This window comes from Gymnogyps californianus, chromosome 3 (genome assembly GCF_018139145.2).
Source record: "Gymnogyps californianus isolate 813 chromosome 3, ASM1813914v2, whole genome shotgun sequence".
NCBI lineage: Eukaryota > Metazoa > Chordata > Aves > Accipitriformes > Cathartidae > Gymnogyps > Gymnogyps californianus.
In genome coordinates, this window is record NC_059473.1 from 106782328 (window position 1) to 106798640 (window position 16313).

Sequence of the window (16313 nt, forward strand, 5' to 3'; positions counted from 1 at the left end):
AACTCCAAGCCTCCGGGCACGGCAAAGAAAACAACTCAGGCACAGAGAGAGGGCCCCAAGCACCCCTGGAGAACAACTGAAACCCCATAACCCCGCAGAGCAAACTGCCCTCTTGTCCACCTCTCCTCATCTTCTGCAGGGCTGTGGTATGTGCGAAGATGAATCAGTAGACAGAGATGGCAAGTAGCATTTGCTTGTGGTTAAGATGTGGTTTTATGGAGAAGTCAGGTATTTTTGGACCAGGAGACCTGGGGAGAAAGGAGTTCATACTAGGGTAAAATATAGTAGTGGCACAGAGTGTTTTGTATGGAGTTACCTCCAAGTAGAAGATGATGTACGTTTCTTTCCTGCTTAACTCTTGTGCTGCTTTTACAAAAGCTTTTCCAAAAAAATAGTAAAATTAGGTAGAGAAAAATCTTTAAAACTAGCTTTAGAAAAAGTCTGGCCAGGTCCACTCACCCTTTTTTCTTGTTATATATTTGTGTGTGATGATAGCTTCTCATCCTTGCATGACAAGGCAGAGGCTTCAAAAGGGAATACAAGCGTCTTTTCAAATTACACTTAGATAAGTAACCAGAAGGGTATGTGCATGAAACACTTATCTTCTTAAATAAACTGATGGGAAAAGTTAAGAGCTTTCCCCTCTCCTGCCTCAGAGAAGAAAAGTATGTCTACTAATAGAGTAGTACGTCAAGGACCAGGTTGAACCTCTTCTCCTTAGGATCAGCCTCAGCATTGCCACCATAGACCTACAAGATGTTTCCCCAAAACTGATGGCCCAGGCCATGGTTAGGAGCTTGGATGAAAGCCAAAGATCAACCAAAGAGCAAAATCTGATGGCAATGTTCACGGGTGGGGACTTTTCCAGGTGAAAGACAGATTGCCCCGTGTTACCCAATGTCAAGGGTACCAAGAATACTCGAGGGATGTCAAACCGCTCTTGGTTTTGATTCAGAAATCAACGAGCGAGGACCATGTGCTTTATTGTGGCAGAGGCCGTGTGTGGCTGTGGCTTGTGACCCCGATGCCAGGCGCAATTGCCCGGTATGGCCCGCAAGCAAGGCGGGGGGGGGGGGCTGCTGCTTGGTGTGGCAGCACCCTTACCCCCCACAGCCTCCCGCCACATCGCTCACCTTCCCCTGGCAGAAGTTCCCGTGCCCGACAGCTTTCCCCGGAGGAAGAGTGCGGGAGGCCGGAGCCCAAAGCCGCCCTTGCCTCGGGCCGCCGCCCCGCCAGGCGGGAGCCCCGCGGGGCGGCGCGGGCGGGCCAAGCGGAGCCGTGCCGTGCCGTGCCGTGCCGTGCCGGGGAGGAGCGCGGCAGCGTTCATAGCAGCACCCAGAGCCCGACAGTCGGGATGCGGCTGCAGAGGGGAGGGGAGCGAGAGCGGCGGCGCCTTCCCCCCGGAGAAGAGGGAAGTTAAATAGCCAGCGCGACTCCCCCGCCTTCCTCTCCCCTCCTGGCCCCGAGCCTCCGGCGAGCCCCACCACGTCCCACCCCTCGCCCGCCCTGCCGGTGCCGCCGCCCCGCCCGGGCCGCGGGCGGCGGGGCAGAGCGCGGAGCGGTGCGAGCCTGCCCCACGGAGCCGGGACGCCGGTGTTGCCGGTAGGGGCGGGCGTTTGGGAGTCGGTGCCTGGGGCGCCGCGTCCCGCCGAGCCGCCCGTCTGAGAGGACCACGCCAGCTGCATGGGAGGAGATGAGCGTGGCGGGGAAACAGCCTCCTCCAGCACCGCTCGAGCGCCCCGGCAGCCTCCTCGTCCCCACCTGGGCAAGTACCCGCTCTCCCCTCAGCCCGTCCCGGTACCAAGTCCCACGGCGGGGTGGGGGGGGGGTCCCGCCGGCGGCGCTGCCCGGAGGGCGGGAGGGAGGCGCCTGCGTGAGGGGAGCCGGGAGCGGGAAGCGGGGCGGCCCGGCCTGCCAGCCCCGCGCGACGCCGAGGGGCTCTCGGAGGGACGAGGTGGCAACTGCCCGGGCTGAGCGCAGCTCCCTCCGGTGGGGCGCTCGCCTTCCCGCGCTTCGGCTCCTCAGCCCGACAGCGGCCGTGGGGGTCCTCACCGGCGGTCCGAGCGCGGTCGGGTGGGATTTGTCTCCCGTGCTGTGGGGGTTGTACCTGGCTGTGATCGCGATTTTCAACCCGCCGCGACAGGTTGCAGTGTGAGGGTCGAGTTTCCCGGGGACAGCGTTGAATCGCTCCGTTTGTAACCCAGCTGCAAGCCTGTGCTGACAAAAAAAATTAGCTACTTCGACGTATTTAGCACCTCACGGACTTCTAAGAGAAGCCCGTGAGGGAGTTGGAAAATAACTTGCTACTTCATGGCAACGTATTTGGAAAATCATTTATGAATGATGCCCTCTGACGGCGGTTCTCAGCTCTCCCTGATTTATATAAAATGTAGTAAGTATGCCCTGCGTACCTTTTAAAATCATTACAGATTCTGTGGTTTAATGTGCCACTCTTCTTGGCATGTAAAGTTATTTTGGTGAATTGTAATCGCAGTGTTTTTCAGTCACCATCTAAAAAGTTAGTCATTGCATTTATTATAAAATAGTTTACTGGTGCTAAAATAAACAGCCCATTAATTTTTTTGCCCTGTCCTTCAAGCTATTTCTGTGACCACAGCCTTGCAGTTTTTAACGGAAGACAGTGTTATCTTCCTCATGTTTTATCCAGTGTTGTTTAGAAGGTGTCTCCTTTCAGCTGCATGAAGGATGACTTAAAGATGTGTTCCCCCTCACAGTGAATTCATAACAGCTTTGAGCCTCTGTAATCGTAAGACTGGGAGTAAATATTTGGAAGGTGCAAGTGTGGGAGCAAAGGGTAGAGGCTACCTGAAATCAGAAGCATGTACGACAACTGCACGGAAATCTGTGGAAACAAACTCTTGTCTTATCCTAGCCAGCTTTTACACTGTATGCACTGTATATTTGCATCTCTCTTTCGACTGCGTGTGAAGAAATGCAAACATTTAACCTTTGGGTTTTTAGAATTTCTGTAATTCAAAAGGAAGTAATCGAATTAAACCTACTCTAGAATCCTCTGTGTTTTAAGCTGTTCCACAGCTCTTAATTTGTAAGACCTGTTCCTGAACTGCAAAAATAATCTGTGCAGCAATTACCTAAAATGTTAACAGCTGAGTAGGTTGTATGGCAGTTCAGAATATTTCAGCGTTAAAGGTGAGGGATAATCACTATCATTAGGTGAAATTTATGACTGGTATTCTTGTAGTTGTGTTAAATGTGTATGTTTAAGGCCAATAGGACATGCTGTTCCTGCTGATACTCATGGGACTTCTGCCTGGGGCTGAACTAGATGCTGAGTGAATGGTGAACTGACCTTTTGGACAAGACTGGTAGGAACTAAAGGCTTGTGGCTATATAGTTTACCTGGACCCTAAATGGGAAATAGTGCCATGAATTTAGAGCTTTGGCAAGCTGTTCATTTCCAGTAAACACAGAACAACTTCCAGAGTATTTTAAATAGAAGTGTATGATTGAAAGAATGCATGTGTATATAGTTTTTTAAAAAAAAAAAAGGCAGTATAGACTTTAAGTTCAACAGGGACATCTTACGGCAGGTATTTATTTAGGTGAGTTCGTAACTGCCTGGCTCTCCAGAGATGCCACATACTCAACCTCTGCTGAGAATTATGCTCAAAATGTCTTAAAAAATAAGGACTTGTTTTATAATTAAGAGAGTGATAAGTGCTTGACTTGCATCTTCTTGAGTTATTTAACAGTATTGGAATCTAGGTCTGTTTACCTTGCTAAAAGAAAAATGTATATTTTAATGTTGGTGTATTGACTGTGCACATTTTTCTCAGAAATAAGATATAATAACACTAGTTACCATTGAACTACTAAATATTGCATGCTGAGTCCAATTCATTGTTTGGGATTGTGGTAGCTAGGCAGTCTTAATACTTAAAGGTACTTTTTTTTTTTTTTAAATTCCCCCCCCCCCCCCCCTTCTTCAGAAGGATGACAATTAAATACTACTCCTTGGAAAGTAATTGAGCATACTTTTAAATTAAAGACAGCATGCTAGATTTGAAATACCATACTAATTATTTTGTGTGCTTGTATTTTTAACACCAACAAGCTCTTTTAAGAATGTTTCTCGCAATATATCTATAAACTTCTTGAAGTGCAGTTGTTTATGTTCTGTTCTATAGAACTGAAGTTTCAGTCAGACCTTGTCTCCAATGTTTTGCCAGTCTCTTCTTAGTGTAACTTCTGATACTTGTTTCATTTGGGATCAGACACATGTTCTTATTGAGCTGATTTCAAAAAGCAGCATATGCTTCCTCTATCTGTAGTGAACTTTTTGTTCGATTTCTCATATAATTCTTCCCCTCTTTGCCCCTCAGAAATACTCAAGAGGCCAAATCCTTTAGGAATTGTTACTCTGTCAGAGTACCTGTGCCATGATTTTACGTGGATTTTATGGTCTCATTGATCTAGTATGCATTAGATATTGTGGTTTTCATTGTGTTGCTAGAAGCATGAAAGGGAATGATAGCCTTACAGTCACTCGCACTGTTGATATCCCAGGATTTTAAATGAAGAAATAAAAGTGTATAGCTCATTGCTATGTATAAATAAACCTTGTCACTAGTTGTTTTTTTTTTTTTTTTTTTAAGAATAGGGACTATTCTCTTAAACTTCTGTTGGCATGTTATATGTAATAGACCCAGTTTTCTAATAGCTTTTTTGTGGCTGTGTATGGAAGTTATCAGTAGACTTTTTATTCAGCAGAAACCCAAAGGAAAAAGATGATGTGGAACTTTTTTTGGATAGCGCTCTTTCTGGAGTTACCCAAACTGTATGCTCAATAAGACGAGGAAATGCAGCACATGCAGGTTTTCTATTCCTTTCTTCCTCTTTTTTTCACTATGTCTATGTAATTTAGATACTTGGAGAGAGATGCTAATATATTTATTTACTTTTTTTTTTTTTTGGAAAGCAAGTCGTGGGGCGTTGATGTTTTTTCAAAATTTGGCACCCACCAATACTTCCTGAAAGTGAACACTAGGTGTCATGTTACCACAAACATCAGTGTCTTGCCTTTTCCCTATCTATCTTTTCACGGTCAACATTTAATCTTGCCATTTTCCTAAAATAGATGACCACAATTAATATTCCACGCCAGTATTTTGGTAGGGTTGGACTGCATTCAGTCATACTATATGTGACTGTAAGAAGCTTCAACTTTCCTATGATTTTCCATTAAAAGTTCTGTCAGCACTAAGGTGGCATGGATTTTGAGATTATTTCCAAGATCTGTCTTGGGTAGGATATACTTACTAATTGAAGCTTTTCCTCCCACACACTCATTTTCTATTAAAATTCCTTGCTGGGCAAAAGCTGATTTCAGAAACTTTTGTTGTGAAGTGAACAGAGTTGTCTCTTGATATGAGGATGGAAAACACAAGAAAAAAGATGGTGGAGCTTCATGATAGTGAGGGGGTGTCCATGTATTCTGTTGTGTGAAACCTAATAATTACTTTCCAGTGCAAATTTTGTTGACTTTCCACTAATTTGGGAAGATATTTTTTCCCCAAAAAATCTGTGAAATTGATAGGTTCGAGATCCTATTAAAGAAATTTACCAAGAACTTACTAAATATCAGAGTATGCAAACGTTTCACGTTTCTTCACTTGGCTTCCCTACCGTCACAAACCAAATCTGAATCCTGCTTCTACCTGTACATATCTCCATGAAAACAGTTATCAAACTGATAAAAAACATATTCAAGCTTATGGCTTTAACATCTTAATGGAAATAAGACTTGTGCCCACCTGCTGCTCTGAAAAACAATGTCTGATCTCAGAAAAAGAACAGCGTTGGTATTCTTTTTACACCTCAGATCTGTGTTTCGTGTTGTAAGCAATTTTTTTTCTGATGTTTTAAACATTCTATGAGATGAATATAAATAGAATCACTTTCACTTGGGAGTGCAGAGACTGCCGAGAATAGAAATGGTAGCAGAGCTCAGCAGAAGGAACAGGGCATGACCGTGTTCCTACAATACTGACACCTAATACCGCTTGCCACTGGCATCACGATAATAGAGACAGCAAATACAAATCAGACTCATTCAGGTTGAAAGGGACCTTGGGGAGGTCTGCGAGCCTAACCTTCTCCTGATAGCAGTGACCATGTTGAATTCAGACTGAGTTGCTCAGGTCTTTTCCTATTGCATCTTTAAAACCTCCAAGGATGGCGACTGCACAACCTCTCTGGGCAACCTGCTCCCTGCTGGGTTGTTTTCACGGTGAAGCGGAGAACTGTTGTTAGCTCCTCCCCAAAGCTGCTTCTTTAGGTTCAAGCAAGCCCAGCTTACTCAGCCTCTCCTCACAGGGGAAGTGCTCGAGCCCCCTGACCATTTTGGTGGACATCGATTGGACTTGCGCCCATTTGTCAATGTGTTTCTTGTGTTGGGGGCCCAAAACTGGATGCAGTCTAATGAGTGCCAAGTAAAGGGAAATGATTACATGGATTGTGTCTCTGTTGTTGCTGATACTGCTAGTCTTTGTGGCTGGCAGCGTGCACTGGTGACTGTACAGCCTTCGGTCCACCAGGACAGAAGGATCCCTGGTCCTTTTCAGTATTACTCTCTTCCCTGCTCCCCCCCTCGATGTCTCAGAGAAATCCTAAGCAATGAAAGTTTTTAAAAAGCAGATGGCTAGTGGAAGTGCCTCTTCTTTTCCTCCATTAGTTAAGAATGAATGCATAACTCAAGGGATAGTGTATCAAGTGTATCATAACTCAAGATATGCATAACACTGCATAATTTAGCAGATTATTGTACTTGCTTTTTTATGTGGTGTTTCACGTACTCCGCCGCCCCCCCCCCCCCCAAGCAGGGAGAGGCTGACGCTGACTTCCATCTGAAGTTGAGATTCATTTACTATAAAAACTGCATGTTACAGTACTTGGAACAATTTAGTGGATTTGCTCATCCTTCGTATTGCTGACGAAGCTGACAGTTAAAGCCAACGGAGGCCCAAGATCGTGCTTCACTCCAGACACCCTTTGTCAGTAACACTCATTTAATACAGATATGATCTAAATTTTTTTCAGTCTGTTTTAAAGGCAGGCTGATTCTACCGTTTTGAACTCCTCTGTACCTGCTTGTCTGAACTTTCTGTCTGAAGAACAGTGTGACTCCAACGAGAGCTGTTGTGCTGGAACCCCTCTGCCACTCTATTTATGTGTATCAGCAGGGAGATTTCTATAATGAGATTTACAAACTCTCTAAAGGATATAACCTTGAAGAGCTGGAACCCTTTAGCACAATCTAATCAATATTATCTCATTTATCATCTCCTTGTGAAGTTCAGATTGTAGTAGGGACAAAACGCATTTGTAGTATTTAGAGAAGTTCTGGGCAGGAAAATCAATGCAAAACCTCAGTTGTTTTGTACTGTATTTAAAGAAGCATAGTACATGCTCATACTGTATAATACCGTAAAACCATTAGCCTTATAATGCTTCCCTCCACCATGCCAAACTTTCAGGACTGTTTATGCCTGTTGTTTTGGGATTTTTGCCTTTGCACAGTTTATGTGAAACTTCTAAGTCACTGGATGAATAAAAACTGAGGAGAAACTTTTCCCCTGAACAAGCAAGTTCTATGTAATGCGATCTGCTGTGCAAGTGCATCTGGAGTAGCTTTTTTCATAGGCGGTTACCATCTGCACTGTAAACATACTTCCCAGAGTCTGAGCGGCCGAGTTCCATAGCACTTCTTTGATCTAAAGCAGTACTGACTTCCGCACTTTACTTACGGAGATGTGTAGCAGAGAGGGGTTAATTGATTTGTTGAGGACCACAGAAGCAGTCTTACCCAGACAGGGATAGAATCAAAGCCTTTTGGTGTCAAGTCTTTATTGTCAGCTCCTGATGATTCTTCCTTGCCACAAAATCAAAATTTAGTGGTTGTACCTTTTGATGGGAATTCCCTTTTAGGTCCAGCTTTGCGGGAGGCCTAACAAAATGGAAAGAGTTCAAATGGGGCTCAGGGTAGCTCAGCCTGTGTTTTGTGATGGGCTATTTTCACATAGCCAGTGGAGAAACAGTGTGTTGGCTGCACTATGCATGCTGGAGGACAGAGCTTCCACAGCGCTATTATTGTGGTTCGTACTACTAACAGTTGTTAACATCTATCTGTACACTGGATAAACTGTAAATAGCAGTATACAAAGTTTCAGAGTACATTGTGAAGTGGGTGAGCATTATTGTTCCCACTTTACTAGTGGAGAAGCTGAAGGAAAGAGGTTTTAGTTAAGGTTTTGAGTTGGGTTTTTTTGTAAATTTGGATTAAGTAAATTGTCTTTCAGTACTTTACGTTTTCTGAATACATGATGAAACTTCCCCAACCTTTATGTGGAGAATGGTTTTCAGTTTTAAAGTTTTCTTCCATATCTCAATTAGATTTTGTTGGGGTTTTTTTGTGGGTTGGTTTTTTTTTTTTTTTTCCCCTTCAGTAAATCATGCACTGTCCTGTCCCATCCAATAATGGATGCAGACTTCTTTGGAGAATACTCATTCACTTAACTTATGAGCACAAACATACTTGCTTCTGCTGCTCGTGTAACTAAGGAGTAGTATGTTTAGCATTACTGTGAATATGTATAAATTATATTATGTAGCTTACATATTAGCTATTAATATGTAACATGAAAAATACAGAAGAACAAGCATACACATTCAAAACGGAGCTAAATGATGTGAGAGATAGTCATGAATATTTATTTTGTGTCCTCTATAGAAGCTTTTTCCTCTAGGTGTATGTAAAACTATTAAGTTTATTGGAGGAAAGTGTCAGAGGAATTGATCTCATATTGGATATCACGAGGATGCAGGCATATTTGAAAACTGTTTGTCACAAGCATGTGTTGCCATCTTCCTTTCCAGCAAACCTGTTCAATCAACAGGAAAAGAGAGATTTTTTCATTTGTTTCACTGGCTGCAGCTAAGACATAGATACTGCAAGGAAATTCATAGGCACATCTTTCCATACAAATCTTGTCTAACAGTATTAAGTGATGTTTTTAGAAAGACTTAAGGAATTACTCATAGGTGGTGTTGTGTTAATAAAATGCAAGTTTATGCTATAATAGTAAAATATTCTACTCTTTTCAAGCAGGCTTTACAATCTAATTTTATATGATGGGTCTTTTCCTCTCTTTTTTTCAACATATCCTGCTGTCTTACGCAGCATTTTTGTAAATGTAGCATTTAGACGTTCTTCTGCCACTGTTCATGAGCCCTGACGGAACGGCAATGTAAGGATATACAGTAATCTGTGCTGTGTGCTCATTTCTAGAATACAGTTGAAGCATAAGTAAGCATAAGTTGCCAGTTCAGTCTGACAGTCTTGTTTTGTGATGTAGCTATTGCTTTTTATAAAATTGTTTCCTTTTCTAGTTTTGAATTGTCAGCGTAGTTATCAGTTGCATCAACACACTGTTTTATGCAACTATTTATTGTACTTTTCATTTAAAAGATGAATTAATTACTAAGGCATCTGGTGCATCATATGGTGCATATGCTGGATGTGCTAAACAGAATAGTCTTTTTAAAATAATAAGAGAAAAATTACATTACATAAAAGGATTAGACTTTTTAGTGTGCTTTGAAGAGTAACTTTACTGTACTAAAATCTCCAAGTCTGGTATTCAGGATTTTGTGATCGTTAGAGGAATCTTTGATTCTGCTGGAACAAGTGTGCATGCCTGTATGTGTCTGTACTTGTAATATGTGAAAAATAGAGGGGGGAAAAAAAGACGCTGTTTTCTGACAAGAACTTTATTATACATGGACCAGTTATATGATACTTCTTCCAAGTGATAATCACAGAATAGGTTATGGTTAGTGCCATTTACAATTCATAAGGCAAGAAATTTTTATTCTTACTGTCTATGGAAATTATATATCCTCCGAGGTTATCAAACACTAAATGAAGACCACCTCAGTCTTCAGATAACCTATAGGTAATAGATACACTTCAACCCACTGTATCTAACTCCACCCAAACCTCCAATTTCCTTGGTGTACTTAAGACAAACTTCATAATCATTTCACATTAGAAAATTACTGAAATCTACCTTAGCCAAAATTACCAACTGACACCAGTTTAAGGTTGAATTACTGATTTGTTACATAGTGTCATCTCCAAGGGAAGGATGGCAGAAATTCGATATGGGCCAATTTATTCGCTGTTTACAGTTATTCATCTTTGCTCTCAATCAACTGAAATTCGATATGTATCACCCTTCTTATGTATAAAGTTTCAGAAGATGAGGCTTAAATCTATCCAGTGTACCTTCCATTTATAAAAAAATATTTTCTTCATTGAAATTAGACTTCCAGAACTTTTAACAGTGGTGTTTTTTTTTGTTAAATGGGACATTAACAAAAGCATGGCACCATCACAACTCAGTTTAAGGAATCAAGGTTGAAGATGTAGCAGGATGCGTTGGTCTCAAAGGACTTTCAAAAGCAACATGATCTTTTCAGAAAACATACTGAATCCAACAAGAAAGCAGTCTGCTTTAAGCATATCTAGCTTAGGAATACGTGCGTACTCCTAAAGGTAGGTGGTCCAGGAAGCAAGTCTGAAGTCTGAATTGTCAAAATGCTACCACAGCAACCTACTGGTGAGAATTAATGAACTGAAATTGTTTAGATCTGATTTGCATACACAACTCTAAAAAGCTTTCAGTTGTTTATGACAGTCAGACAATATATATTGTAGCTTGGAAGAATGCTTCCTTCTGACTTTTACTACCTGTAATTACCTTTAGGGTAAGAAAACAAAAATTAGATTTCTAATTCTTACCAAGAGCAATCTTGTAGCAGTTGGAACCATCTGTGACTAATACCTTCAAGAATATTTCTTTCACATGTCAGGAAAGAGGAAAGAATGGGTAATCTTTTACTGACTCCCAGTCAGGAAAAAACCCAAATCAACCACAATTAACAATCTGACTCAATTTGGTTTTTGTCACCTCTTCATTTTTTAGTTTATTGTGTGACTAATTGTGCTTATGTGCTATTGTGCTTATATACCCCTCTACTTCTGTACTTCACTTGTTTGTGCTCCTTCTTTATAATCTTTGCTTTACCCCTTAAAAAAAAAAAAAAGGTTTTCAGGCTCTCTCATTAGCTGAACATGTACTCATTGTAGATGCTCCATTTCACAGTTTATCCCACCAATTGACAAGAAGTAAACAGAAATGAAGAGAGGAGAAATTTTTTTTTTTTTCCCTTAAAGGACAGAAACACTATAGGGCAGTTATTAAAGGGAATGGATGTGAAAGGAGTGAGTAGGCAGACAGGTGTTACCTAGACCTCAGGGAGCACTGGGTTGTTTTTTTCTGGGTTACTTGTATCTGTGTGTAGTAGAGAAAGTCCATACTTAAATCTCTGCTATCTCTGTGTCAAACTGCTGAAAGCTGAGAAGAAGAAAGACTTTCATGAATGTCAGTAAGGTTAACTTAAATGTCTGTTGGCTGTAGTTTTCATAGCTAAATATAATTAAATGTAGTAAACCTGCTGGAGTTGACTCTGTAATTCTCATAATTCTAGTGTCATTTTAATCTAACCAGGGTCAATCTAATTCTATTCCACAAAAACGTCTTGCTTCATCAATTTATAGCATAAAATGAAGACTTCATCTTTTAAAATTTATAAAATTTTCCCTCTATTAGTCCAATATGTGATTCATTGCCAAGTGCCACAAAAAAAAGTGCGAAGAGTGCTTCATGTATATTTTTTAAGGAATTAGTGTTTGGGCTGTCTGCTCTGGGAGAACTATAAAAATATTTTTATATTTTGAAAATTAGCTCCAGACTATGCTGCCTTACAAAAGTTATGACTTAACCCAGCATATCTAGCAGAAGTAAGATAAATAAAACTAAAACAAACCCACCAACCTATTGCCATGGTTTATGGCACTGAGGTGTGAGATGAACGTAATGCAGTTTTATAAATTCCTTTTGGATGGAATTTATAATTGGTAAAAAGTAGATTGTTTTGTAGAGCATCATTATTTTTCAAGTATTTCTGTGGAACTTTGGCAAACAGAGGCCAGCCAAGAGAGTATTATCAGTATAAATTGAAAAACTCCTGTCCTAGGGAGAAGGGATCTTTTCCATTTAAATTAAGTAATCAAAACATTCTCCAAAATGAAAGATGAAGGAACATTATTTAGGACTAAGAATAGCGTTTGTCTATAACTGACTTCTGACTATAATCTCTGCTTTTATTTGTGGTGTTGATGTTTCATTAGGAGGGCTTCTGCTCACTGAGAGCTAATCCTCTATTTTATATTTAATTGGATGTGACTTACAAGAACAACCCAAGCAGTAGTCTATGTTCTCTCTATGTAATCTGCAAGAAATACTAAAAAGTATTTTCTTTCTTAAATATAATGGAAAATTGTCATCTTGAACATTATTGCACAGAATAAAAATTTAGATATGCTAATTGTAAATTGCAATCTAAATAGTCTCTCATCAGCTTGCTTGATATTTACAGATCAAATATCTTGTGGAACTAATTTCATGTTCTTATGTGAAATTAAGGTGCTTTCACTAATGAGCTCTACAGATACTTTTTATGACTGTTTCAGTTAACTGGAACATAGCAATTTGTCTTAATTTTCCAAGACTTAATAGTCTTCCAATTCTCCACTGGTGGTACAGGGTAACCTATGATTTAGAGGTACAGCCATACCTCGAGGTCTGGGAGTTTTGTTGGATGTAGTCAAGTAACTGCTGTAGAAGCAGAATAATACTCCATTCAGATCGTACCTTCTGAAGATAGGTTTTGGTATCCTTTCCCTTCTGTAGGTGGGAATTATTGGCTACCACTACACTAAGAAGGCCATGGCACAGCTCCAAGCACTAAAATGCATTTGATTATACTGTTAAACTGTTAGTATTTTTGTTAGCGTAATTTTGTCCTAGGCTAATTAGCAGTCTTCCAGATAACACCCAGACTGTGACTTGGGACCATTCCTGTGGGCAGCACGATTGTGGTTCATGTCTTCAGGGAGGGCAAAAGCGCTTAGATTCACTGATACGAGTTGTGCCAGCTGACCTCCAGGCCCTCAGCTGCTTTATTTGCTAGTATAGATGCTACTGCTTAGACTTGTCCTCTTCACTGTAGCTGTCTCGTTCGTCATTGATACTAACCTGATGTGCTCAGAAGTGTTTGAGACTTGCTGACCCTTTTATTCAGGGGAATTTACCACCAGTGAGCTGAGTAAAGGACTTGTTTTTTTCAAAACAAACAAATATTTATATATTCTGCGGCTTGCAGAACAAAGCATAAAATGGTGATGGAAAATATTCCATTACAAAGAGTCTTTATTTCATCCTAGGACACGTGCTTTAATATTTTACTTTGGATTAGGGACATGGTTTTCAGGTGAATCTCATGATCATCATGTATTTATTGCCATGTAGGCTGTGTTGTAAAGTGGTTTGGAGTGCACCAAAGGTATATCCTACGTTGGTAAGTAGTGCATCTGAATACAAGTAGATTTGTGGAGTAAGACAGAGGGACTGAACATTCACACTATATCAATCTGGGGTTTTATTTCAGATTAGCTTTAGCCTGATCCTGTGGACTGAACGCCCATTAGTGGTTGGGCTCTCTAGGTTTGCTCCTGGAGCATGCCTACAGCTTGTGTGCTCTGAGACCATGCTACAATGCAGACCACAGCATGAGAAGTGGAAATGACTGGGGGAGATTTGCTTCAATAATCTACTTCTAGTGTGAACTAAAATGCTGATACAGAAGCATCCAAGCTGAATGTCTTTCAGATGGAAGTAAACTGAAAGGTGTTTCATAGATGCACCTGATTAATTGCAGCCACTAATGAGGGTTCAGTCCATGGGACCATGCTGTAGAAAGTCCAAAATAAAACCTCCCCAAAATGCCCATGGTAGAACTGTTGCGTCTTTGACAAAAGCAGTTTTACTCTGCAGATCTACCTCTCTTGTAATGCATTACTAGTCTGTCTGGATATAGGCTCAGTAAATTCGATTCTATGTTTTTATATTCCAAATGTGATTAAAAGATGCAGACTACTTATCTGCGCTCTGTCTCCCTCTCTCCAGTAGCGTACAAATGAGGAGAGTACCTGTCTCTTCCTTGCCTTCCTCTGCTAAACCCCCACTTTCCTTAGAATATTTAGGCTCTAGTGTAATGCGTAGCACTGTAGGTCAGGCTGAAAGAATAAATGTTGACAGCTCTTTCTCTTCCTCCTTCTTACTTTTCCTTCCCAATTTTCTTACATTTGAGAGGGTGTGATTTGGAGTATTATTCTCAGATGTGCTATGAGAAGTAAGATGGAAAATACTCCCTCAATTTGCAAATTCCCTTAGTTACACAAACTGAGGGACTCCGTAGAGGAAAGAACTTCTGCTGCTTGTTTTGCTCCTCTTCTTCATAGACTGCAGAGTACTCATCATTACTTGTCTCTTTTAAGAAAAGAGGCAGAGCAGATTAGTGAAGAATATTCCAGGCTGTAGACATGGATAATCTTTGAGGCATGCAAAACACCCTCTTTTTTGCTAGGGGAAATTATTCTTCCTATTAATTCATCAGGAGAAGTTAGGAAATAAACTAAAGGTTGGGGGGAGATTAGAGTTTAAAAAAAAAAAAAAAGTCTTTTGAAAAGAATATTTCAGGTGCTTTAATTCTGGTTTAAAGCATCCTTAAACAAGAGATAACACCCATAACCTAGCAGTAACATCTTACAAAAAGCAATATATAAATGTGACCGCAGTTCCCAGTGCCCTAATGACTTAATTCCCAGTTATTCTCAGTTCCTGTTGCAGGTTGCCAGGTCTTGCTAGAATCTTGAACGTTAGTCTGCCAACAATTTGATTATAGTGGTAGTGAAGAGAAATAAGTATATGACATGAAGTTTTGTCATTATGGATCAACTTAATGGCAGGAGAGAGAACTTTTCTAATTTGATCAAGTTTAAGGAGAATATACATGTCTCTTCTTCATGCGTTACCTGTGTCTGTTTATAAACATTTGTCACTATTTTGTCAGGTTTGATATTGAACTTTGGCTGGCATTTTGCTCTACTTTTCTTGCTTGTGTACCATGCTCCTGGTGGGTAAGGACGCTACCCCTGCCTGCCTCACGACCACCCTGAGCTCCCTGCTTACCTTCCCTGGTGGAGCAGCTCACTCTCTCTGCTCCCTGGCACCTGGACACCCAAGTTGATCAGGATCAGATTGAGTTGGTTAATCTGCATTTCTTCACTCCTTTGGCTTTACTCCTTTTTTTTGCTGCAGTTGAAGTCTGCTGTTACTTCGTTTGGTCTTTGCAGTAGGATATTTGCTCTTTGCAGCAGCTTCCTGTGTATCTGAAGACTGTCAATATATCTTCTGTAGTATAAGCAGCATTAATCCCCTCCTTCTTTGAATCACGCATTTTCTTTGCTATTGACTTTTTTCAGTTGGCCCATATCTGTCTGTAAAAATTGTTTATGGGACTCCATCTCATGAAGTATTCATAATTACACATCGTGGAGCATGAAATAGATGATTGACTTATGTTCGGCTTGTGATTTTCCAGGTTCCGATGTTTTTGTAGCTGTTTCTTCCTGTTAAAATGGTTTTGTGTGCTTGACTGTTAAGTTGGTTTTTAGCATCCAGATTTACAGACTTTTTGATAGCAGAATCCCTTTATATGATTGCAAAATGAACACTATTTTGTGGATAATCACCATATTCTGGGTATTACGAACAGGTTCACAGCTGAATTGATCATGATGAAGTTTAAATACTTATTTAAACATTAATTCTTTTTATAGCAGTGATAACCAGTTTAAATGTTTGAGTTGGAGCTGCTTGTGTGATTTCTGTATAGCATGTTCTATAAAGAGTATTCAGAACTATACACACCAACCAGGTCCACAGATCTACTACCACTTGTTTGCTTGGTATATGTGAGACGAACAGGATTATTAATTGTTGTTCAGTTTATTTCATGAATTGCATGGGAGAATTATTCTGCTTAAATTGCTGCTTAATTTTTCTGCAGCAAAGTACACCAGGGAATTTGTGATTCAGGATTCAGAAACCTTTCAGGAACGGTAGGCCATATAGCATGCTGCTTACACCCACATGTGTATTGTGTATGTTTTATGTTTTTCTGCTTTGCCAGGCTGGAGCCAAGTTTCACTTGGAGCTGGGAGAGTCTGCCTCTTAAAAGTAAGATATCTGAAATATCTAGGTAGTATGTGAGATCATAATTCCCGCATCCCAAGGTTTAAGTTT

General features: G+C 40.8%; 1 protein-coding gene across 1 annotated transcript in view; it reads left to right on the forward strand.

Annotated features, from left to right (window-relative positions):
* The first annotated feature begins 1693 nt into the window (after window positions 1–1693).
* SNTG2 (syntrophin gamma 2) overlaps window positions 1694–16313 on the forward strand; it is a 303349-nt gene continuing 288729 nt past the window's right edge. Inside the window, exon 1 of the mRNA XM_050894130.1 lies at window positions 1694–1765. Within this exon, the coding sequence (XP_050750087.1) occupies window positions 1694–1765 (72 nt within the window). The remainder of the gene's footprint in view (window positions 1766–16313) is intronic.